Below are 26606 nucleotides of genomic sequence, written 5' to 3'. Positions count from 1 at the left end.
ACAGTATATGCTTTCTGGATCTTTTGACTTTTAAATATAATGCTATCGACACAGTCAATTCTTTTCATCATAAATACACCCCTCTTTATTTCATGTGTGGTAAATGTATAGAAATATATATTTGTGTTTCTTTTCTTCTCTTTTCAACATGGAATAAACCTTTAATTTTTCCTTTGCAGCCTATGCATGCTGACGTAGCTACCTACTTGAACTAAATATGTGTATACTGTATATGTATAAAATGTGCTAAAGCATACACACTTCCAAGATCCATTGGAAGCAACTGACCTTCCCCTGTAGGGGGACCATTAATATTTGTGAATTTCAAACCATGTTATACCGTATTAGACATACCTTTTTCACAGAAGTGCTTTAATACACGTATTATACAGAAGCATGAGTAAAATCATTTTTAAATATTGTGTTTATATATTACTTGTTGTGAGCACACCAACTGCAAGAGGTTCTTAACATTCAGGGCTGGCAGAGTACTTATGTTTTTTGATGGTTAATGCCTATGGCAGGCCTTTTTCTATTCAGCTGCTCACTCAGCTTCACGGCAGCAATGAATGCAAGGAAAAGGGAAAGAGGGACTGAGGTGCACTCAGGGCTTCAACAATTCAGGCTATGCAGCTTGGGGAAACCAAGGGAAGCAAGACACTGCACTGCTGTCACACGAGTCGGTATGGAATCTGAGCAGCAAGATCAAAGAATCCCTGCTGTAGCTATACATCTCAGAAAAAGTAGGCAAATCCCACTGTGTCCAAGTGATCTGAAGAATAATCTGCAGAAATAGACCTAAAATATGATCTAGTGAGGACCATCTCTGTAACAACAACAGCAACAACAATAATGATCTGTCTGATGATGTTTCAAAGAAAGTATTTTACAATCTTCCTGGAAGATTGAATGGCCGTCCTCTAAAGAGTTAACATTTAGATGCCCGAGGGACTAGGCAGAGCAAATACAAAACTGCACTAGTGCAGTTTACTTGCACCTAAGGATCTCACATCTTAAATGAATCATGCCAGCACCTATAGCTCAGACTGTTGCTTTTAGAATATTTGTGGTGCCACTTTGCATTTATAAAGCTCTCTGAGGACAGTGGACCCACAGCTGTGCTCTGGCACAAAACATCATGAACCCAGCCAAAGCGAGCCCATTTAAGTAATAGAGCATCTGCACTGCTGTGTGCTCTCTCGCTTCTAAAGGGATCAAAAATACTGTACATGCTGGCAAGTGTCAGAGGTGCGCATTTGTGTTGCAGGGTAATATCATGGGATTCATGACATTTTATTTTCGCTGCAGAAGGAACAGAGCTGGTCGACATCCCATTCTTTCTGCACACCTTCCAGTCTCTGGTGCTGCTTGGCAGTAACGAGGCAGGTTCTGCTGCATTTTCCCCTCTGCAGCTCCTCAAGGTATAGCAGACCTTGCAATAAAGATAAGCTCATATGCTCCCTGGCTTGCACCACGTTTGAGTCCCAACAGTAACAACTCTGACTGCACACTGGAGCAAGCAGGCAAACAGTCAGGCAGGGAATGCAAAACCAGATCGTGTCTTTAAGGTGCTTAACAGGCGAGTCAGCCGTTTGGTATCTGGAGCCGGAGCTGACAGGAGCTGAAAGGGGTGTTTTGTGAATTCTTGCTGTGTTTGCATCCTGAGCAACTTCATCAATACTGCATGCAGCGAAGAACTGGCAAGGCTCCCTGCTGCAATCCTGGGACTGATTGCCAGTGAGCAGCCCCGTGTTTTTTCACTTGGAGGATGTATGTGCGTGTGTGAGCTGTACGACTGCAATAAGAAGAAGAAAAAGAAGTAAAGAAGAGCAAAAAAAAAAAGAACTCGGGACATCTTGCTCAGTCAGGGACGAGAGATCTGGGGGAATCTATACCAGCACGCTAACATCCTCAGTGGGACAGGCTGAGCACTGGAAAGGTTAAACGGATCTTAATGCACCTGCTCCTAATACGCATGGGTAAGCTGCATTATTCTCTTGCAAAATGTTATGATCTTAATGGGCCATTGAAATGGATCATGAATGAGAGTATTATGTGATTGCCAAGCAAGTGCAAAGTATTTTCGACTCAGATGGGTAACAAAACATGAAAGTTGCTTGAGTATATACAGCATATGGGTACACAGTACCTTCATGTTCTCATTTTAAGAGAGCATTTTGTCCAGAGCAGGGACCAGGAGGGCAACATATCAATAGAGTCACACACGAATGAATGGAAATGATCATATTTCACCTTAGCTGGTATCTTTACCTTTTTGCTCTTGGAGTTGCCTGGGGCTTTGAAGAATTTTTACAAAAGAAAATGACCCACATAAAGAAATTCCATCCATTTCACATTTCCCTCAACACAATATTTAAGAATGGATTTTATTCATGCTATAGGTATCTTAAAACTTTTGTGGGCATGTTTTCATGTCAGTACAGCCACTGTACATAAATGGTGCTGACATATTGCTTATGTTAATGAGTGTCAACATATTTCAGGTCAAAAAAGTGTTTTTTAACCTGAAAAAGAGTGTTTTTCTCCTTGGACATGACCCTGTAATTGTCTTTTATCTTTACATTTTTTGCTTCGTGGAAGACAAAGATCACTTCTTCAGTTCTGACATAAATCTACTGAAGGATGGAGTACATATGAAATTGTATGGTATATGTATATTGCATATGGGAGTGCATATGAATAAATAATTACATGGCAGCTATTCATTGACATTTCAGTTACTGAATTCCAATATTAAAATTCAAAACTGTAGGAAAATAAAAAAGATGGTTACTTGGTTCTTTACTGTAAAAGCTTAGAAAGTTTGTTTAAGGTTTGAATAAATCTAGAAAGACATAAAGGAAGAATAAAACAAGAAATTGTTTGGGTTCCCTGACCACATGAGACAGAGAAGCTTCAGGACAGGTATATGCTCTATGTACATAGATAGGTTGTAAATAGCTATTTTTCATAAAAACGTCCTCAGGTTACATATGTTTCAAGCTATATAATCAAGAATTTAAAAGTTTCTATAGCAGACATTTTATAGGAAGGTTATTTGTTCAGTTTTTAAAACATTTTCATTATTTACGGGTCTTGTTTCTTGTATTATTTTATCATTAGAAATATCTGCTCAGACTACATGCTACATTGGTCATGTAAATACCTACATATGGAATTTGGGTTGATTTCAAGTGTCACATGAAGCACATTCATTTGAGGTAATAGACATGCTTTTCAACACATTCTCTCCAGACATTGCACACATGATTAAAAACATCTGGTGATCTTATCAGATGTGTCTGGCTGAACCTATCTGCTTAGCTATTATTTCCCTTTTTTAGAATTTTAGTTAAAAAAGTTAAAAAAGAAAGTGTTGATGCTGTCATGTTAGGTTAACAACTGAGATCACCTTGTTTATCATCCAGAGATGTCATTATTGTCATGACAAAGTGAAATATGCTGGAAAAGTTATTGTTATAGTGATTCATTGACTGATTGATGGTGTTTTCTTCCATCACACCTACTGTATCGAATGTGACTTCTTTAATTAGGGAGCTGTGATTTTATATTGACTGGAATAGGAGTTATGCAGTCTCTGCAGTATACAAATATGATGGTTTTTAAATATATCACTTTTAAAACCATACTTGTTTTATGGTTGTTTATAAACAACCATACTTGTTTTAAAAGTGATGTATTATTGAGCAGGCAAAGAAACATTTTACTGACAAATACATACAACAGATCTACTAATCAGGCAGTTAATACAACAGGGGAAATCGCCTCTTCTCTGGAGTGCAAGAAGTACCTCTTTAGAGGGAATCCCCAGGGTTGTATGGGATAGCAACTAGGGGGTATTCCTATAAGGTTTAATTGAGAGTGTTGCAAGGCTGCACAAATTTTCCATTGAACTACCCTGTACAATATTCTCATTTAAGGTTGCTTAAATATTTTAATTTAAGTGCTGCTTTAAAGTAATTTTAAAACTACTTAGAAAGTTATTAAGCGAAAAGAATGTGCAACTATTTACTACACCTCTGTAGTGGTAGCTTAATGAACTCAAGTGCGTCAGCTCAAAAGCAAGTTGTGTTTGACTTCATGTTTTCCAACAAAATGCTATGCATGCATCTTCATGGGCCTTTAAAAATAAAAACCCCCGTTTTTGGTTACAAGATTTAAACTTGCATCCAGCAACACTCATTTTAGATAAATATTCTTAAAGTTAGGAGAGAAAAATTCGCAGTGCTATACTAATGATCTGGGTGGTACAGATTCCTACGTGTATTTATTTAATATTGAACAGCCAGTTAATTTGTATCTTATTTAGCCTTAATCCTGTGTCTAGACTGCATTTCCATGGCAAGTCAACATGTAAGAGGATAAAGGCCTTGACAAACTAGAACTCAGCCTAAAAGTATCCACTGACCCCATGAAATAGTATTATTATTAGGGGGACAAGCAATAAAGTTGCCAGTATCCTATTGTTATGGTCTTTAAATTCAATGTACAATACCTATGAATTTATCAAACAGTATAGTAATGTCTGTGAAAAACACTGGATAAAACACCATGCAACCTTGCTTGATTATATCCTAATGAAAGATAAAGATTAAGATTATAGGTCACAGTTTCTGGTTGCAGTTTTTGATTTTGAAAATCTTTTCCAAAATGTCTTCTGGCAGAGTCATATGGTCTACCTTTCTGTCCAGGATGTAGGTTTCATCCAGAGAAACTGATTGGTTCTTGAATCTGGCAGCCATATTGGGCTCATTAAAAGTACTGAAACATTTTATCTGAAACCAGAATGCCAGATGAAGCTGAATTTTGCACACATAATATTCAACGTTTTGAGTTTGGAAAGGCACTTTATAAATCAAATGTATTATTATATTGGTAGTTATTTATCATGTTTGCTGGAATCAAGAAACTACATGAAACATCCAGAAACCAAATTTCAGTTATGGTTATTCTGTTTATATCTACAAACGCTGCAAAATTATATCTATGATAGAATGCAGTAGACTCATAAATCTTCACAGTCGTAGAGGTCTATCTGATATAATATCCACAACTAAATTTAGCTGATCAGAACATCCTTGACTGTAACCTTTGAACTCAAATGCAAAGCTGTAATATGAGTTCTTTAAAGAGTACAAATTAAGTTACATTTACTATGGAACACATATAGGAACCCATATTTGTATAAAAAATGGCTTTCTTGTGTTATATGGCCTCTCTTTAAGATCATATAATTGTTTGATCTCTCCTAAATATCAAATACAAATCTGGACAACACAACACTTTAGAGAGCACAGATAGTGTTATAGAAATATATACAGTATAATATAGCATAATATAATACTAAGAACAGGACGTACTTCTCTACTCAAAGGTTGTGGGAGCATGAAAGTCAGTATTGTGACCTCTTTCAAGAAGTGGCTGGTTGAGATCGATGGATCAAATAGAAGCTTAGAAAACTGGGCTAGATGAGAAGAATACCCTCATTTTGTTTGTAACCTGTGTTCTTCTGTAACCCGTCTGTCTTTTCAGTTAAGAACTTTGAGAAGTTGCTCGTAAAGCAACTTCTATATAAATAAGGATTATTATTATTGTACTTAATCCATTTATTATCTGAAACATGTACCTAAACTGACACTATTTGCACCTAATATGACGCTTTAAGATAGTTTTGCATCTGAACTTGTCAAAGGTCCCAGGACACAGCAAAACAGCACATGGGTTCTTGTATGTCTTGCAAGAAAACTCATAAGACCACTCAGGGTGGTAAAGGCCTACGAGAAATTGTGTCACAAGTAAAATCGAGGTCATAAGTCATTAGAATTTGCTGCATATTGCTACAGTATATTGCATTTGTTAAAATATAAAAGGTCAGCTCCTCCTACACTGTTGTACTGTTTTATGAAAAACCTTTCCAACATAATCTTGGCAAACTGAGTCCAGGATTCCTCAGATTGCTGTATCAAAACCACTAGCCACTGTGAGCCAATTGGATTAAGCAATGATCAGTTCATATATATATATAGCACTACTTATCTTTTGTAAAATATTGTACACTCATAAATTTATCATGTTCACACAGTAGTAGAGGTCATCACAGTTTACGTTGGCTTGGTCCCTAGTCATTGTTATGAGCCAATTTTTTAAAATCTTTTTTTCTTTACTGTTACAATGGCAGGGAATGTATTAAAATGCAATCTTAAAAACGGAATTTTCTAAAATTCGGAAATATTCTTTTCACCTCAAAACATATGGTAGGCGCAGAAGCTTCTTCTTTCTCAAATGTTATGTTTTTCGATTTATGATTATTCCATTGTGAGTTATTCCTATAAGTTATTTTGCAAAACCGTGTGAGCTTCTTCAGCTCACACCTGAAGAAGGCTCCATGGCCAAAACATTGTGTTTTCTTTCTTCTCTTTTTAGCATGGAATAAACCTATTACTTGTTCCTTATAATGAACGATGCAGAGTTTGTCAGCAGTGTAGAATATAGAGCATCAAATTGAATTCCAATGATAAATTGCATGCTAATGTTAGCACTGCAGCTGGGAAACAAATCTCACAAGAGTCTCAATTTATCATCTTGGGAACCAAGAAGAAGTTTCAGGGAATACAGAAAACTGTTAATATTAACAAGTTGAGACATCTCAGCTGATTGCTTTTGAAAAATTATAGAATGCTTCTAGTTAGGAAAATTAAATGACTAAAACCATTTTGTACATACTGTATAGACTCCATATTAAACATTTGAAAATGTAACGAAAAGACTGATCCTGGACATCATATTGAAACCTCAGTTTGCAGAGTGTAATAGGAGAGGTATTGCTATGTAATGAACTCCTATAGCAAAGCCTACTAAATTCCTGGGGTTACTCAGGCTGAAATGGCTGGTTATTACAGTTCAGTTAAAATATCCTCAGTTGCTCTCTTTTAAACTTTATTGTACAATTATGGAAGAGCAAGATAAAGTATCACAAGCTGGCAATTACTCATCTTACCTGGGGTTCATAAACTTAAAGAGACAGATTACACAGATCTTTTGAAACCTACAAGTGAAATGTTAACTCAGCCTGATTGCGTTGCACGCTGGAATTCTTGCTGCTTATCTGGTTTGAATCACAAGTTTGGAAGATTCTGAAAGGCTGAAGGTTAACACACCTGAACAACAGGTGTTGGCAGGTTGTCACAATGCATTTCAGGGTGGTTGTGCAAGCCATCCCTTGAACAGGAGATGTATAGGTGCTCACACACTTGAAAACACAGGATTTTGTGTGACTTGCAAAAGAAAGAACACAGGGTTTATGTTGATGAAGACACATTCTCCAAATTAAGCTTAAAGCCTCATTTCCTTTAATGCCTTAAACATGACTAAAAATAACATTCTGGCAAGAAACATACAGCTCAATAAATGAACATTCAGTCATTAGCTAGATAGATAGATAAGACTTTATTGATCCCGAAGGATCAAGAAGTTATCAGTTTGATTCCACCCATTTATTTGCAATGGTAGCAATTTCGCTCTAACATTTCTATAAAAAGATTAAGGATTAGATACGATAGATTCCACTAGGGGTATGGTGCAGAGGATAACGTTGCAGTTCTTGATCCCTGGATTCAAGCCAGATCTGGGATGCTATGTGTGTGGATGTTGTATGTTCTCCCCTTGTTCACCTGGGTTTCTCCTGGTTGCTCTGATTTCTACCCACTGTCCACTGTGATCACTGTAGATCAGTTTAGTTTCACATATACAAAAATAAAGAAAGACTGGGGTTAGGTATCATGGTTTCCTGATAAAGGGCATGGGTGAGTTATTGAAGTTTGCAGAGTGTTTTGGGAAATAAAATTAACAAAACTTAAGGATCCACAATTACAAACTGGGGTCTGCGTCATATGTTGCTGTGAGGAAAATCTGCTTAACCTACTTTAGCATACAAAATATTTCAGCTAGCTGGAACCCCTGGAAAGCTGCTTTTGTGATAAAGTGTAGTGTTCATTAAAACTCCATTTGGACTAAATGACTAGAAACAGAAACACACCAAAAAATACCTTATACAATTGTGTTTTTGTTGCATCTTACATCTTCTAAATGATATAAAATACATAGTTATTTTAGTTTATTTTAGTTTGAAAAGCAATATTCAGTGTTTGTTAGAATGTCTTATCAGATTAGTATTCCCTTTATCTTGTTTTTATGTACTCAGAGTTCATGAAAGCTTACAGAGTAAAACACTGCAAGACATCTTCCAGGTTAATCCAAAACTATGGTCCTGAAAAAGCAATGACAAAAATCAAATAGTTAAATTCTAATTCCAGAGATAATTACGAAACCCATAAACACAATGTGAAAAAACTACAGGTACCTGTAAATAGAAAAAAAACAGTTTAGAAACCTAAACATAAAGGTACATTTTGAAACGGATTTCAGGCTGGGAGGAACTTAAGAGCACTGACCATTCCCTGACCTGTTAGCTGCAGAGGTATTTTGTTCCACTGCAGTTGGGATGTGCTTTGAATATTAAATGCTTTCCTGAAGAGGTTTATTGGCAAATTAACGATACAGTATGTCTTTTCTTTGAGCGTTGCACCAGTCACTGTGCCTTTGAAGAGCCCTCTATTCAGATCGCGTGTCTCTGCTCTCTTCCCTTTCACCTCACCTCCGGAACAATGCAGCTGAAGCACCAGAGCAAAATTCCACAAGCTCCGTTGTCAGCACCGCGCTGGGGGCAGGCGAGAAGCCTGTTATATGAGCTGCACATACATAGCTCATAGGAGCAGAGCCACAGGAAGGCTGTTAGGTCCTTAATGGCATTAATGTTTACCCCTTTATGAGGACTAAAATGCTTAAAATTAGTCAGCATGAGTGTCTAGAAAATCCTCATGTGATTGTTCAGGGGATATCCCAGCTGCCACAATGCTCTAGATGGATGAAGAAGGTTTAACCACTGTGATCTTTGCTCACCCCTACATTGTACTTGGGATTTTTATTGTCTTTGCATGATGATCAGAATTATTCCAGGAAATGACCACTAATTGATCTAATTGATTTTTTTTATATGCTCAGAAATTATACTTTTACTATGGCCTTTTCGTTGTTAATTGGATATAAAGCTTACTCATAATATACTCCTGATTTTGTATGATCTCTTACATCTTGTCTTTGAGCAGAGTAATTTTATAGGAAAACTAGTAGCCAGCATTATCCTGCTTTTCAATTTATGCTTATACCTGTTTGTGTAATTATAGAGCAGGAATTATTTGTAGCTTGTTACAGTGCTTGTTGTTATATCAGCAATAACAGTGAGTTACTTTTTTGCCTGAAAGGGAGAGAGATACTAAAGTTTTCAAAGTCTCTTTCCAGCAGCAAACATCAGAGAGCTAGCGCTGGATATTTGCAGCAATTTTTGTGCATGATACAAGTCAACCGGAGGTGGCTGCTGTTGTTGGAGTATCTGTCTCGTCTGAAGGCCCAAACTTCAAAAAGGGCTCTCCATACTTTGAATTTAGAGTCAGTAATGGTTTGTTTAGAAAAAGGAGTACAGTTTAGATTTTCTTGAATATCTACACAGAATTTCTCCTTACCAATTTTTGTTAAACTACATACTGTAGCTCAACCAGATGAAGTTCAGTATAGTATAGAGTCTGTCTAATATCCCTGGGTTTGGCTCAGCCACACCCACTGTGACACTTGTTCAATTTCAGCTCTGTCTGCCTGACCATAAATGCCTTCACTGTAAACAAGCCCTTTGGCAGAGACAGGGCCCTTGGATCAATGACCAATCCACTGTATAGTTAACTACACAAATTAAATGCATATTTCACAGACTAAAGTGAGGTCAAGGACAATATCTGTTCTTCTGAACACTTTGACTCCTGAGAAGGCACAGTGAAACTGGACAAGAATAGGACCAGCAGAATTGAAACATTCATCTCATAATTCATACCTTCATCTCCAAGTCCTATGCATCCCTAGGCTCTAAGTCTAAAGACAAATTCCAGTGGCTCCTTCCTTTTGAAATGACTTATTCTTACCTATTAAATCCATTATGAATTTCAATACATTCCTAGGCACATTGAAGTCCTTAAATACGTGTAAGCCAATCAAGCATTTCTGCCACTTCTCTGTACTTTATGACAGATGCAGGCTTTTGTATTGCTGAATAAACGAACTTTGTCTTTAGAAAGTACCTGTAGTACACAAAGCAGAAATGATGTTCTGCATTATTGTGTGATGTATTTAAATGGCACAATGGTGCTGCAATCAACAGTCAATTTAGCCTTTTCAAGTAGTGGCTGCAATGCATTCCTGTGATGTTAAGCTCTGGTGGGGATTTAATGGGTTTAATTGGCTGTAACCGAGACTTTCAATTGCCAATGACATGAAGTGTGTTTGGTCTAATTGTAGGCTATGAAGAAAATCTGATGTCTAAGATGGCTGGCCCAGACCTGCAGTTTTCAGGAAGAACCTGCAAGCACTGTGATTCCCCCGGCACCCTCTGGCCTGCTAGGAGTGACTGATCTCTCACTTGTAGAAGTCTCCAGGGTACTTGTTTCCTCGCAGTAATCTTTGCCCATCATGGGAGGATGTTTCTCCAAACCCAAACCAGGTGACTGGTTCAAATCCCATAATAATTGGCACTTGTTCCCCCCTATATATAGGTCATATGCTACTCACTACTGTGCTTTGTAGAGTGGTGGTTCAGGAGGAATTTTAATTCTCTGAGTTGCACTGATCCAAGCGGATTATAATGAAATATGAGTTTGGTTTACCATCGTACAATGCATCACAAGTGTGATGGAATGTAAAGTCGAGACGAAACTTTCACTAAAACATGACTTCACTTAATAGCATTGTTATAGGCTCTTGCCAATGTGATTTTCACTAGACAATCCATCTTTTGAAAAACAGCAAGCAAGCTCTTCAGGATCACTTCCTATGCTGTTGCTAAATGAGGTGAATATAAGCACTGTATAGTGGTACATTTCTCCCAAAAGTTCGCAACTAGCAAGATGCAAAAGCTGGATTCAAATGAATGCAAAATGTGAACATTAGCTTAATTTTTAACTGTATGACAGTATTAATAAGCTCCAATGATATGGTGTTTCGCTGCTCTGTTACTAAAGTGGTTAGAAATCTAAAATAAAATGCAAAAGTTTTAAACATGGCATGAATGTCATTAGCATACATTTACTGGGCACTTTGTGCTTTGTATGGGTGTAGTGTTTTCACAAATAGAGCACCCTTTTAAAATTCCAGAACTATAGTAAAAATGATTATTAATAATTTCCCATCGATTCTCAAATGCTTAAGTGAAAGCATTTCAACTTGTGTTTTTTTTTTGTTGCTTCACAAATACTGTACAGTATATCCCCTCTAGCTTGGTGGGTGTGTTATTACTCGCAAAATCACCAGATGTGGAAAATCTCCTCTTGAGCAAAAAGCTTACAAAAATCTCATTAATATTCAACTATAATATACAGATTGATTGTGTAATTCAGTTAACTTTTACAAGTGGTAATGCATTTACAACCCTTTCCCAGTCTGTTCTGAATCATCAAGAGGCAGATGTCTCACTGCATAATTTAAATGGCACAGCAGAAACATCCTTCCTCTGTCAGCTAGCTAGAGGGAGTCTGATCCTGGGCAGTACATTTATAAAAGAGTATCATAAACCCAACAGTGTTTGAAGAAATATACTAAAAGTTCATTTGAGGGAAAGACTGAAAAAGCCAGTATTGAAAATGATAATTAAGTAAGATTTGTTTAAGCCTCTGAAAAGTTTTATTAACACTGTACTAGTCAAGCATTTCTGCCAGTACAAATATGAACAGCAGAGTACTCATGCAAGATTGAGGTCCCATGCAAAATTGCATAATGAATACCTTTTGACATTAATGATCTCCATTAAAGTGAAGACAAGAAAAATACAGAAACATAGAGGTTTTTTAAACATCTTAAATTATGTCAGTCTAGTGTTTAGTTTTATAAGTATTAATTGTGTCATACATGGTTAATCATCAAAACTGTCAATAAAACTCTCTTCTAAAAGTTTTATCTACATCATTTTCGATGACCCAGAATAATTTGGAGAATAAATATATATCTTTAGTGCAAAAACAAAATAGTGTATCAATGTTAGTTTTGATTATATTAAGGTAGAGTTTGGTTCAATCCAATCTTCTACTGTTTACTTAGTTAATTAACTTTGAATTTAGAAAGTGTTTGAAGAACACTCCAAACTCCAAATCTGTGCACACGTATTAGCTTTCAAAGCTAAGAATTATTCTGGTTTAAAAGATTTTGTTTTGTTTTTGAAGGGGGATTTATTGTTCTCATAATAATTATAAGACATATTCCAAAACATATATATTTCAAAGCATTCCAGAGATTTGAAACACAAATGTTTTAATAAGCAAATGACTGTTGAGTCAAAAATTGAGTCACATGAATTAGCATCTTGAATGGAGATTTTTCCTTTTCCACAGAAAGTTTGCTGTGTAAATGTTCAGCTTAATTCTAAAATTGTAAAGCATGGCAAGATACATTTAAGCATATTAAAATTCGACACTGCCAACCACAAACAGAACTGATCAAAGAAAATACTTTTCTGGAGGGCTTTAACTGCATCAGTAAACATTTTCCTTATAACCAAATTGATTACGTTTTAAGGATTAATGTAATGTTTTCCACTTTTTTAATGAAGTCAAGTCAACTTTGAGAAATACATCCTTTTTAAAAACTAAAACATGCCAAACAGAACAACTGATTAAGAGTCCTTTCTTTCCCACAATTGAAGTAACATTTATGATTTTCCATTGATTTTAATTAAAGTATAGCTCAGCAGGTAAGAATTCCAGGGAGATTAAGACTTAACAAGCAGAGGGTCAGCAAATTTTTCCAGTTGAAGAGATAAAGCTGGCTCTCAGTTGGTTGTAATAAAAGGTTACACAACTAACTTTTCATACAAAATAAACACCATGTTTGAGGTAATAAGATAGAAAGATAGAAAATACAGCTTCTTCTCAGAGCTACAACTAAACAATTTTCTTATTTATGCCTGGTCAGGTATAGTTCTTCCAAGCAAAGCAGTATGACATACAGTAGTTGCCATAGTTGCCAAATAGAAAAAAAATATTTAGGGATATTAAGAGAGCCATGGTCAGACATCTAAAGGGGGTTAAATGTTCTACTGTCTGACAAATTGTGGCATCACTGCTTAGAAGACTGGCTTACATCTTAAAACCGAGAACAGAAGCAATTCTTTACCAAAAGGATTGTGAGAGTATGGAACAAGCTACCCAGCTGAAAACAATATTCTGAGATATTTCAAGAAATGACTGGATGAGATCCTTGGATTAATTACTTACAGTACTAACTACTAAATAGGCTAAATGGCCTCTTGTTAGTTGTCATTCTTATATTCTTACAAAACAATGATTTAAACGATTTCTTTAAAGCCTGATTGCAATGGCGTGTCACAAAGGTATTTTGAACATCCTGAATGTTTTACGAGATTACTGTCTTTTCCTGTCATTCGTAGTTTTTCCTCTATGGCCCCTCCAGAAATGAGAGCACATTTTTGTTTTGCCTACATTGCTATTCTATCTCTCACAGTCGAGGTTAAGGTTGAAGTTGTGGTCCCCGATAAAGAAAAGGAAACCGAAAAAATGTCTCCCAACGGCAAGGCCAGTCCATTAGCAAACTGCAGGCCGAATGGGACAGCCAAACACTTCCATGATGATGACAAGTCCATCACCTTGAGTCCATACCAAAACCCCAGGGACTTTGTGGAGGCAGCTGTGTGTCACGTCAAGGACTTGGAGAATGGACAGTAAGGATTACTGATTTGAAATATCAGGCTGTCGTTTGTCAGACTTCTGTTTACTTTACAGCCTTGCAGCTGCACAGATTCCAGTTTACTCAAAGCTAAATTACTTAAAGCTCTAAGAAGATCTCTTTTAGTGTTAATTCCTGTTTGCATTCTTCTCTGAGTTAATTCAGTGGAAACATGGTATATTTTTGCAGTTCTGTTTCCCTACTAAAGTCTGATTAACTACCCTGTTGTTACAAACCTAATAAACATGACGTGATGTGATTAAAATTTGCACTGCAATGATATATTTTGTTCCGATGTTGTGTAAATGGTTTGTGTATCTCTTGACACAGTGTGGGCAGATATCGTGAAGGCGTACACTCCGCTTTTGTCAGCGATAACTACCTGGGTTCAAACATGTAGCTCCAAATCAATGTAATGATTTGTTTTCCTAAGGAAGATATGCCTGTGGTCCACCTGACCTGCCCCCAAGGAGAATCTTTTCAGCTTTCTGGCAGGAATTAATACTAATCTGGGCCTATACCAACTCTCATTGAGAGTAGCTGGGGCTTCTTCTTAAACAGGGGGGTTAGTTCTCAATACATATGTACAGTTGTATGACAGGACAACATTAATTAGATTTAAGCCTAATTTCACATAAGTTTAGCATCCTTTTGATTAATAAATGCAGTTAATGGTTTCTTTTTCAATTAACTATGTTTCCATTTAGATACACCAACACTAAAAGCACTGCAGTAAATATGTACAAATAATGCAGTCTTAAATGATGTTGGCAGTCACTATAACTTCTTCTAAAAATGTGTTGCATATTCCTCAGCGGTGTTTGTTTCCTGGCAGGATGCGAGAAGTGGATTTGGGCTGCGGAAAAGCTCTGCTGATAAAAGAACGTGGCGAGTACTGTGCCATTGGGCACAAATGCCCACACTATGGAGCGCCGCTGGTAAAGGGTGAGAACATTGCATGAAACCAGCATCGCTACACATTCATTGAAAACCACACACCTTCTCTTTTCTTTCCCTCTGTATGATAGTTTTTTACTGTTAAAGACTTTGTTTAAAAAAGACGAGATGGTGCTCTTCACGTGTTCATCAGGACAGGTTAGATGAGGGATTGAGGGACTGCACAACAGTGAGGATACCTTCCTGTTTCCAGGTGTTCTGTCGAAGGGCCGTGTGCGCTGCCCCTGGCATGGCGCCTGCTTCAGTACTGCTACTGGAGACATAGAAGACTTCCCAGGACTGGACAGCTTGCCGAAGTTTCAGGTAAACTCTCACATGAGCCTCTGCTGAAGAAACTGTAACCTGGACCAGAGGTTTCAGTAACAGAATATCCCACAGGTGCTCCCTTCAGACCATTGCACTGATTTACATGGATGCAGAACTACAGAGTCTTCAGCCATATTTTAGCTCCTGTAATTTCTAAATACTGAATAGACTCTGCCTCAAGGAGGCCTAAAAGAAAAGATAGGAACTAATCACACTCTAGATAACTGATATTCACTACCGATCCTAGAGTTCTGCCACATCTTCTTGTTTCCATTCCACCTTGGAGTCTTTATTTTTCACCAATTGTTCACTTAATTTTTCTGTATCACCGGTGTTTCCAGACCTTCAGTCATTGAAGATTATAGGTTACCTATAAACCCTGGTGGACAGCATACAGTACCTCCAGGACCAGGAGTTACTATCAGTGCTCTAACTGAAGCACAGAAAGCACCCTTATCTGCTATCATAACAAACTGAGATGTGAGAGACATTGACCTGCTTTAAGACGAAGGTGGAGGGCAGGAGGGCAGAATCGAATTCTGGCAGTGTCACAGATATATATTATGCTTAAAAATAGAACAAGCCCTTTAATATCCGTATATATGATGATAAATGACAGAACACAGATTCTGTCAAGAGCATAAATGACAAAATATGTATGGATATATGATTTTGTATTGACATAGTTTCTGCTTGTTTCAGGTTAGAGTAGAAAAAGACAAGGTGTATGTTCGAGCAAGCAAGCAGGTAAGTTCAATTAAAATTATGTATTATTTACTTCTGGAGATTTGAGCAATCAAACGACAATAATATGTATCATTAAATAATATTGTAACTATCTTATGTTTTTGGTTCCAACATGAAGCTATCGCTTGTTTTCTGTTATTAGCAATTACTCACAAAAAATGAGACATGGTGTACAAAACATAGAAGCAAGCTCATCTAATAATTTCTGTGCACCAGGGTGAGTAAATGAAATAAAAATCCGAAAAGCAGATTTAAGTAAAAGCTTTGATATACGTTGATCTAAATGGAAAAAATACTATTTACTAAATACTAAATACTAAGACCTCAGTGTGAAGAACCTTATTGACATCGTTTTTCTAATGGATTTGGAAAGGAAGGCCATCTGACAAGAATCACCTCAGTGATGTTTGACCTCACTGTAAAAAGCTATCAAATCTTTCTAATCCCCTAGGCTCTCCAGTCACAAAAAAGGACAAAGGTTATGACAAAATGTACTGCACTAAGCAACTATAGCACTGGCTTCAGCAATGTCCTCATCATTGGAGCAGGTAAGATGTTCAGAGTGCAAGACCTTGTTTAAAAGGGTCTGTCACCTGTTCAAGATCAGAGTCCCAGTGTTTTTTTACAATTGTTTTTCAGTATTTCTGTCATGCGTTTCCTCAGCAGTGCTGGCTGTGTATTTCAGGTCCAGTTGGTCTGATGTGTGCTGAGACATTGAGGCAGGAAGGTTTTTCAGACCGTATTGTGATGTGCACTGCAGACAAGCATCTGCCCTACGACAAGCCTAAATTGAGTAAGGTTTGTACAAAGCCCTAAAAAAATATAATTAATTTTACTTTTTGCTGAAAAGATAAAATACTTGTAAAGATGAAAGCTGGTTAAACTGGTTGGATAATAAATTTGTTTCTATGCAGTCTGTCCCTTTGCTTGTCTGATTATATAAAACAGTCTGGAAATGTCATCCCTGGTGTGTTTTAGGATATCTCTTGTTCTCAAATGATTCCTTAACATAATTGATAAAAGCAAGACACAATGTACCAATGCTTACAGATAACACAGAATTTTAAAATGTTCTTTTCCAGTCTCTGGAGAGCACTGCAGAGCAACTCAAACTCCGATCCCTGGAATTCTTCCAGACACATGATATAGAGTTACTCAAAGAAAAGGAGGTGAGGTGCTGTTGGCAGGGATGTTGTTGTGTGTGAAAACATTTAAGTTTTGCTTTTTGCAACGGATGAATATGTATTCCAGGTAGTGTCAGTGGATGTTAAGATAAAAACCGTCACATTCCAAGATGGACTGAAAATGGAATACAGCAACCTGCTCGTCGCCACGGGTAGCAAGTAAGTGGAGCTGTTCTGTTTTTTGTAAAATGGAAGCTGTGGTCGCATTTTGAACCCATGTTTGTCAGTGGTGGGGCATAGTGGTGTAAAGTAAAGAAACTGTACTTAATTCACAATGTACTTAAGTATGCAGCATTTTGTTTTCCTTGGTCGTCATAAATGCCCCTTGACTGGTCAATAGTGGTGTGCCACAGGGTTCAGTCTTGGGCCCTTTACTTTTTACTATTTATATACTTCCTCAAGGTCAGATTATAAGACAACATGGTCTTCACTTTCATTGTTATGCAGATGATACTCAGATGTTCGTTAAAACTTTTCCCTTCAGATCTCCCTCCTCCATCACCCATCTCTGTTTTGTGTGATATCAAGCTCTGGTTGACATTAAATTCCCTGAAGCTAAATAGTGAAAAAACTGAATTTTTACCAGTTCACAGCTAATGTCAGCTGTATAAGTTGGAGAGCTTCACAGTAACGGCTGATAGCTTCCCACTTCACATAGACATACACTATTATTATTATTATTTCATATGCAAGCATTTAAACATTGGTAAAAAACCATTAGGAGTGGCACACATTACCAGTATTTCTGTGTTCTTTATCAGACCCAAGCTTTTGAACTGCAAAGGAAAAGACGTGGAAAACGTATTTTACCTCAGAACCCCAGAAGACGCCAACCACATAGCCAAACTGGCAAGCAACAAGAATGCTGTCGTAGTTGGAGCATCATATGTGGGTTGGTATCGTTGAATGCCCATCTTTCATTGCACTATAATTACAACTAAAGTTATTCAGGCCTCGGCTCCAGCCAGTTAGAACATTGTTTTTCATTTGAAATAATCCTCAAAGGTAGTTTTCATTTGCAATTTACCGTATTGTCCATAGTCTATTCATTATATTTTGCTAGATATTTACTGAATATTCAGTGCAATATTTTGTAGCCCAAGCCTGGTTCTTTTCTCAGTCTTTTTGGACAATGTAGTTTGATTTCTGGCCTTTTATTTTTTCGATGGGAATGTACATGGTAAACCACAGTGTGCTGGCTCATGCTTGTCTCAGGAATGGAGGTGGCTGCCTATCTTGCTGAGAACGCCCACTCAGTCTCAGTGATCGGACTGGAGGCTGTCCCGTTTCGAAAGGCTTTGGGAGAGAAAGTTGGAAAAGCTATAATGAAGGTAAACAAGAAGAGGCAGTGAAATCCATTCCCTGTCTCACCTTATCATGTCTGGCATGCATCTTGTTATAACCATACAGTATACAAAACAAATATTGTACGAATTATTTTGTGTGCTGCAGTGCTTCTGCATTGGAATTTCAGAGTCATGATTAATTGCAAGCATTTATACAACAATTTAAAAATCCTTATGAATTGGTATTGGAAGAATGGAGTTTGAAATGCCTCAGGTTGTAAGCCACAAGCATACAATACCTCAGGTCTTCACAATTATCTCACCTTTTGCTAAAGTCAAGGGCCTCTTTTTTTCTTTCAAGTTCTTTAAACCTAACTAATGCATAGACAAGAAAAGCCAGGGTGCCATTGCCCCCAGCACTGTCGTGATTCCTCTGCTCAAACTGACAAACTGACAGTGCTCAGAGAGCTCCTGCTGCTGTGGATCCATTAACCTCTTCCCAAGCAAATGTCTGAAAAGGTCGAACAGGGATTTTTTTTTTCTGAGAAAGCATGCTCCCAAAGCAATTACAGCTGACTGAATGTCATGTGAAGCAGTGCTGAGTCATATGCTGCATCAATGGCTCCTATTCTTTGAAATGATAGGAATTTCAATCACAACACCCCCGTGCCTCTTGTGGTGCACCTGTAGCAAAGGTCCTAACACTTTATTAAAACTCGCTGGTGCATTGTGGGCACAGGTACCCTGTCTCAGAGCTCTAGTTATTAGGGAAAACTTTGGAAAATAGGCTTAAGCCCAGTGGAACTCATGCTGGACTCTGTAATTGACCTCAGAAATATTTGTTTTTAAAGAACAGCAATTTGGAGGTAACAGTCATGCAATGGTGGTCCTAGCTACGTAGCCCCTGTCATTCTAGTGACTAAACTGGCCCAGACTTAAATTAAAAAATCGTAGAATGAGATGACCACACCAAATGTAAGACTACTGACAAGGCTAATGACTGGCCAGTGACTTTCTAGTTTTAATGTCAAAGAAAAGACAAATAGCTCAGCACTTCCAGAGGTGTCTGTCAATCTGTTTCAGCTTTCTCTGTATATTATGTCTTTATCTCCACCTGCTGGGTGCAGGAGAAAACAGAGTAGCCCACACTCTGCAACAATGAACCCTACATTCCTCTGAATGAGGTTTTTGCTAACCAGATCTCTGTGTGGGTGATCATGTTTTTTCATAAAGCGTCTCCCTTTGTAAACCAAAATTAGGCTTTGTGCTAACTCACATAACCAGGCAGCTTTCCTCAGGCATTTTATAATCTCCGTTCATTACGGAAGACACATCCAGTCTTAAATAAAAATCTTTTTAGCACTTTTAATTCCACAGATTGGACGTGCAATTTTTTCACACTGACACAAAATCAACATTTTCCTATGCTGTACAGGTAGATCAGAAAAAATGTATTCCAAAAAATAACAGTGGAGTTGAAACCGCACATTTCTGAACATAAAACCTGTTCAACCATCTGGGAAGTAAGCAGTTCAAAGATGTCAATTTCATTTCTCTCTCCACAGATGTTTGAAAATAACCGAGTTAAGTTCTACATGCTGAATGAAGTAGCTGAACTAAGAGGACATCTTGGCAAGGTAAAAGTTTGCTCACTCTTAGGGAGATTTGAATACAGGGTAGTCCTTTGAAGATGTGGTAGGACTTTGTCTCAAAAGGTTTCAGGTTCAAATCCTAGGTAGGGCATTACTGTTACTTTTATTAGGACTATTACTAGTACTTTACTCAGATTGTTTCTCTAAAATACCCAGTTGTATGAATGGATACAAATCTAAGCAATGTTGGATAAAAACATCAGTCAAATAAATAAACTAAAAACACTATACTCTGTTGAGCAAGCTTCTATCCTTTCTTCTTTTGCAAGTTAAAGGAAGTTGTTCTGAATAGCGGAAAGGTCCTGAGAGCAGATGTTTGTGTAATTGGTGCAGGTGAGTCAGTGTCTATATAAATAACAGTTAGAATGTTTTTCTAAATTGTCACTTTTAAGCACCTTACTTTTCCTCTGATATAGGGTCAGTACCAGCAACATCTTTCTTGAAACACAGTGGTATACACATGGACTCCAAAGGCTTCATCACAGTGAACAAGGTAGAGTTAGTTCTGGGCTGGTTTCTCATTTTCACTGTGGTAATAAATACATCAATGCCTTACTGATCATTGTAGGGACAAGTTACTGACTGTAGTAATGTATGTATATGTTCATCAACGGTTCTGGAAACTGTATTCACCACACAGAAAGAGAAGTGGGATATTCTCATTATGTTCAGACTAAAACTTCATTTTCTTTGTTTTCTTAATTGCAAAGATAACAGCAGTCTAAATTACAAAGATAACAGTCTATAACAGTGAGTGCTTTTACAAGCTTACAGAAATTAAAGGCAAGGTGTTGGGGACCATCCTAAGTGGAGAAAAGAAGATAGTACAATTAAATAAAGCCAAAGGGAGAGCTATCAGGTTTAAATGCACATCTAAGTGGTATATTGCTTCAGGTAGTAGGGATTCATAAACAAAAATGAAAGCATCAAGAGGTTCTCCCTGCTTTAAGTGTGTTATCAGGAGCAGAGACACTGAAAGGGAAGTAAAAGCTGGCATTCAATCTGGGCAAGTTGGTGAACTGAGACATATTCCATTACATACCTTAATTGTTTGCTTCTCAGTCAATGCAGACCAATGTACCTGGGGTCTTTGCTGGAGGAGATGTGGTCACTTTCCCCCTGTCTCTCCGTAACAACAAAAAAGTCAATGTGCCCCACTGGCAGATGGCCCACATGCATGGTAAGAGGCTCTTTTTTTTTCTCCAAGAGATGTAGCAGAAATTGCCAGTCCCTTCTTGCAGCCCTCAGCCAAAATACCTGACAAGTAACCTTTGGCATTTTCACTTTTTTTCATCAAAAGGGCGGATAGCTGCTCTCAACATACTTGGGCGTCCATTGGAGATCAACACCGTGCCTTACTTCTGGACAGCCATGTTTGGGAAAAGTATAAGATACGCAGGTAAAAATAGTGCTGTACATTGTTAGAACTTCCTGAACTGAGATCATGGAAACACAAAACACAATGAGTACAGTTTGTTATTCAAATCCTATATTAAACTAATATGACATTAGTGTGTAGCAGTGGTCAGGGTTATGGAGCTGTAGCCAAAAGGTTATGGGTTCAAATTCCATTTGGGACACTGCAGTTGTACCCTTGAGTAAGATACAGTATTGTACCTCGTCCAAAATGTTCTAGTAAAACACCCGACCTCTATAAATGGTGCACATTGAAGTCACTTTGGATAAAAGCATCAGCCAAATACATTGGTCATAATCTGGGTAAACTTTATTGCAATATTTAAATATTGCAACCGTCAGCTGCTACTTCAGAAATGGACCCATATTGGCACATTATAGTAATTGCATCATGTAAATAATAAGTTTAATATTGAGATTGCTGAATTGCCCCCAAACATGACTATACTGAACCAGTTTGTGCTGGTTAATGCACATTGGGGAATATGATGAGACAAAGTTAATTTTAAGTGTCTGCAAAATCACATTTTCAATGTGGAAGTGCAAGACAAACTCTACTGCCACTTGAATGCAAAAAGACATTTTTGGCAAAACCCTGTAATTGAATTTGTTCTGCTTTTGTATTTTCAATACCAATACCTTACTAGCATGACATGCAGAAAATAAAAAATAATTTATGAGACCTTAAAATTTCTAATCAAAATATGTTTAATTTTACTGCCAGGTCATGGAGAGGGATTTGATGACGTGATTATCCAAGGAGATTTAGATGAACTTAAATTTGTAGCATTCTACACAAAGTGAGTACATTCCCATAAGCTTGCTGCATTTTCAAGCTTAAACTTGATTTTCTGTTCGATTAGCTGTCCGTGATCTTCCCAATAAAACCACAGAAACAATAAATCCTACACATTTCTCTTGTTAAGCAGTTAAGATTGGATAGTACCTCCTCTGCCAAGCCCCCAAAATATGATTTTCTATATGCCCTTATAGATATAGATACTTACATATAATATAAATATGTAAATATGTGAAAAAGATGTACCATCTTATTTCCATCTAAATATTTTAAACTATTTTTATAACAGTATCAGTGAAACAAAATATCCTTTAACGCAAAAGTGTTGAAGTTTCACAACTAAATATGACTAATTTACTTTTCCAATTATCCTGGACACTTCCAGTGATCTTTCATCCAATCCACCCTGTAATTAAAACGATGGCCCTTTGTCACAATTTAGGAAGGCTACAGCGAAGCTTTCTCTCTGTAGCAATAAACTACTGTGCTGCATTCAACCATGGAGGTAAAAGGTGATGTGAAGCTCCTCTCAGGTTTCCTGATTGGGCATGCTATCTTTATAATCTTACTGCTGCGGACTGAACTAAATATCTTTAAAAGGCATGCTATCCTTTTGTGTTCGATGCACGCAATCCTAATGGCTGCGATGGTGCTACTATTCACTCTCCTGCACAGTGGCTAAGGTGGTGCTGTTATTCACTGTCCTGTATTACTAACAGAGGATTTCACTGTGAGAGTTAAGAGGAGTAAATATTTCTGTTTCCACTGCATGGTCTGACTGTGGCCAGAAATATAGGTGATGGTTATAAATTTAACCCTTTGAGACCCAAGCTGAGATTTTCTTTTTCAAATGGGTCAAACACCTTTTGAATGCCTGCCATTTGTTGCATATATGCCCCCAGGGTTAATTGTATGAAGAGGTGGACATGCTTAATGGGACTAATGTACAAGTGTAGAACAAATTGTTACTGTATTTGGTAGAGATGTACAACATTGCATTGGTGTTAAACTAAATACACAGGCAATGTACTTTTATTTGTAGTTCTGATTATGCATCTAAAAGCACAGTAAGTATACAATCACCAAAGAAGAGCATTATGGGAGTGCTACAGTATGATCTATAACTTATTTGTGCTGAGCCATAGCACTTCATTATGCACCCCCTGTAAAAGGTAACCTGCACAGAAAAAGCTTGGCCTCTGAGTCTATTGCTTTGGGCTTTTTATATGCACTGAATCTTTTTCATAGACAGTAAAAGAAAAGGTCTGATGCTAACGTTTCATTTCAAAGTGCATCTAATTGATAGAGATAAAAACATTGTTTCTGAATTCTTAGAAGCTTGCATTTTTAAATTTTAATGACTTTTGCTGTGCTGTAAATAGGGTATTGTGCCACCAACAGAAACCAAAAAGGATGATTACCAGAGTCCCCGATTGCTCGACTGTCCTACCTTCTACAATACAACAGTTCTTTCATTCTCTCTCATTATTCTTCTTGTAACCTTTCTGTGCTGTAGGAGTGAAGAGGTCGTTGCGGTTGCAAGTATGAACTGCGATCCTATCGTATCCAAAGTAGCGGAGGTCTTTAAATCGGGCAAGGCTATTAAAAAACGAGATGTGGAGTAAGTCCTTTTCTACTTGATCACCTGAATGTCCGGTCAATGCCAATACAATAAGTTTACAGAATTCTTCCAATTCTGAAGTTTGCAACACCTTCCAGAAAATATTAGTGGCCACTGTAGTTACTTCACTGTATTTAGCTAAAATGAGGTTAAAATATACAATATACTATATGGAATGTGCAAAGCAAAATATTTTGAATTAACACAATATAAGATTTTAAATTAAAAAAACGAATAATGTCTATGTAACATTTGGTTCAATAACTGCAATTACCTATTTTACTATAAATAACTATTTTTGTTTCCTACTTAATGCACACATAATGAAGGATGTTTGCACGACATGGCAAGTATGTAAACATGAAAATTTTAATAATATTCCCTTAGGTTTATCTATGTATCAACATACATCCCATAATATTTAACAGTTCCCTTGCTATCTTGATCTTGAGTGTATGAGGGGGTCTCATTGTCATTACCACCCTGCATTTGATTGAGAAAAAAATCACATCCATTACCCAAACCATATCCAAATATGGCAAAATGCTATATTTTCAATATACTGTATATACAGTACCTTTGTTGGATGATATCAAGAGGGTACAAAACTGTGGACTGCTGACACACTCTATAATTCTTGAACCCATGACATGCTCCAATATCTCCATTAAAATAAGGCTACCAGTGCTGTAGCTACTGCACTTACTCCTTCAGACGTCTATGACATTCATAGTCTGTTGTAATGTACAGAAACCCTTGTGGTTTACTCATTACCACAGAAATGACAGAAGCAGAGAAATGGTGATGGAAAAAAATAACTTTTGAGTATATGAGTTCACAATGGCATACTTGCTTTGAACAGCACCCCACTGTGAAAGCACGATCAGAAAAATATAGTTGGGATTTCCCTCGCCGTCCCTCTACTGTAGCAAAGCATCTCTTCATGTGGCTTAGCTATTTGAAATTTGTCATTAATACAGCTTTGGTTCATTGCAGGACAGGGGATATGTCTTGGCTAATTGGGAAGGGAACACAGTAGAACGTGTCTCACATCCTGTTCGCCTGTTCACCACCGAATGGTGTTGGGAAGGAATGGCAGCTAAGCAGCTCTCGAAGTCTTCGTGGAGGCTCTGCTGTGAGCTTAGGCTCACTGTATTTCGATACACTGACAAGACCTTTCTGACCTGTTACATTTTGGAAGGTCGAATGATTTTCACCAGGGCAGGCTCGCAGCTGCCCACTTCTTATTCAACATGGGTGTCAACTGTGACAAAACTGTACATATTGTAAAAACTTGTATAAATGAACCAAAACATTTTTAACAGTTACCATGTAATTATTGCTTATCTAGTGGAAGACCTGTTTATTTTGCACTTTGGGCTGAACTAACAAGCAAAACTGGACGCAATCCCCGAGTTTGTGCATGATGTACCCATCTGTACATTTTGTGTACAGGGGTGAATAGGGGGAGTGGTCCCTTTTTTTAAGTGCAGCTTTGGACATTATTCTCATCTGCACTCTCACCAAATCGGAATGTAAAACTCACAAAGATCCTTGCCTGATTAAATACATAATAGCTTGAATGGAGATCAGGCTTCCTGGATTTAGGACTGGCTTTGTTTAAAGGTGTATTTATATCTTTGTTTTGTACTCGTCTCAAATGTATTTTGCATTCTGGACTAAGTATCCAGTGCCAACATCTTTAGAAGCCATAATGACACATTCCACTAGAACGAAAATATCTCACAGCAGTGTTATAGAAATTTTACTGTGAATGTGAAACATACTTTTCTTTTAAAACTATGTAAAGCTTAGATTGTGCAAAACAATGCAAGACCTGTGTAACTGAAAACAAACTTCCCAGGTGTGTACTCATTTTCTCTTTGATATTAGAGCATGGTTAGAGTCCAAACCTAGTTTGTCTTGTATGCTAAGAGACCGTAGCACATTCACTTTTTAAAATGAATATAAATGACCTACTGCAATTAAATGATTTGGTAGACCTGCTTGTAGACTGCATAAATTCTATATTTAAAAATAATGTAATGCACAGCATAGGTTTGCATTTTATAATAGGAAACAAACATGTAAAGAAACTTCCATTGATGAAATAATTGCTCTAAAAAACAGATACTTTGGTAGATGTGGCTTCTTTATGAAACTGTGTTACTAACTCAGGGAGCAAACGTTTTAGATGTCTGGCTATTTTGGATTTGTTCCTCCAAAAATAAATTTGTTGCTTTTATTTTCCTACCACAATGCTGTGCAACTGATTAAACCTGGTATGTCAATTAAAAAGTCTCATTTACATCAACAACAGCCCGGAGACCCAATTACACAGTGTGGTATTGCCTGGACAGATTTGAGGACAGTAACTTGCTCAAAGGTATAGTATGATAGATGAGCATCTCCACTCCGCATTTGAACCCACTACAGTCTAGTCAGGAGTCTAGACTCATATCACTACTCTATACTATTGACCAGATTAATTTGATGCGAAACAAAACAACAGATTGCCGTTCCCAAATATTAGTTTTATGTCATGTTGTGTAAGACAACTACACTAAAGCACGTCAATTTTTATTGTCAAAGGAATTTCCTGTTTTACCACGTCAGTGGTTCACATAATGAAAATGTACACTTCAAAAACTAAAAACCGCAATACAATACTACTGGGTGTTACTTGATTCAGCTCTGCTTTCAACATGAAAGATTTCAATTGCACCTCACTGTTCCTCCATGATGCTGTGGGAATTCACTTGAATAATAAAGAGCATGACTGCT

The 26606-nt window shown here is 37.3% G+C and overlaps 1 protein-coding gene across 1 annotated transcript; it reads left to right on the top strand.

Moving 5' to 3' along the window:
• The first annotated feature begins 1890 nt into the window (after positions 1-1890).
• Positions 1891-25540, top strand: aifm3 (AIF family member 3). The gene is made up of 20 exons (XM_088935878.1): positions 1891-1979; positions 10423-10624; positions 13633-13849; positions 14690-14799; positions 15005-15114; positions 15820-15864; positions 16316-16412; positions 16550-16662; positions 16947-17033; positions 17116-17207; positions 17810-17940; positions 18264-18379; positions 19900-19971; positions 20256-20319; positions 20403-20479; positions 21049-21166; positions 21287-21385; positions 22127-22202; positions 23718-23822; positions 24819-25540. The coding sequence occupies exons 2-20, from the start codon at positions 10594-10596 to the stop codon at positions 24859-24861; spliced, it is 1803 nt and encodes a 600-aa protein (XP_088792004.1). The 5' UTR covers positions 1891-1979; positions 10423-10593; the 3' UTR covers positions 24862-25540.
• Positions 25541-26606: the final 1066 nt, after the last annotated feature.

The sequence above is a fragment of the Atractosteus spatula genome, chromosome 17 (assembly GCF_055471065.1).
Source record: "Atractosteus spatula isolate fAtrSpa1 chromosome 17, fAtrSpa1.hap1, whole genome shotgun sequence".
NCBI lineage: Eukaryota > Metazoa > Chordata > Actinopteri > Semionotiformes > Lepisosteidae > Atractosteus > Atractosteus spatula.
The sequence above is the reverse complement of the archived record's forward strand: the minus strand, read 5'-3'. Positions and strand labels throughout refer to the sequence as shown.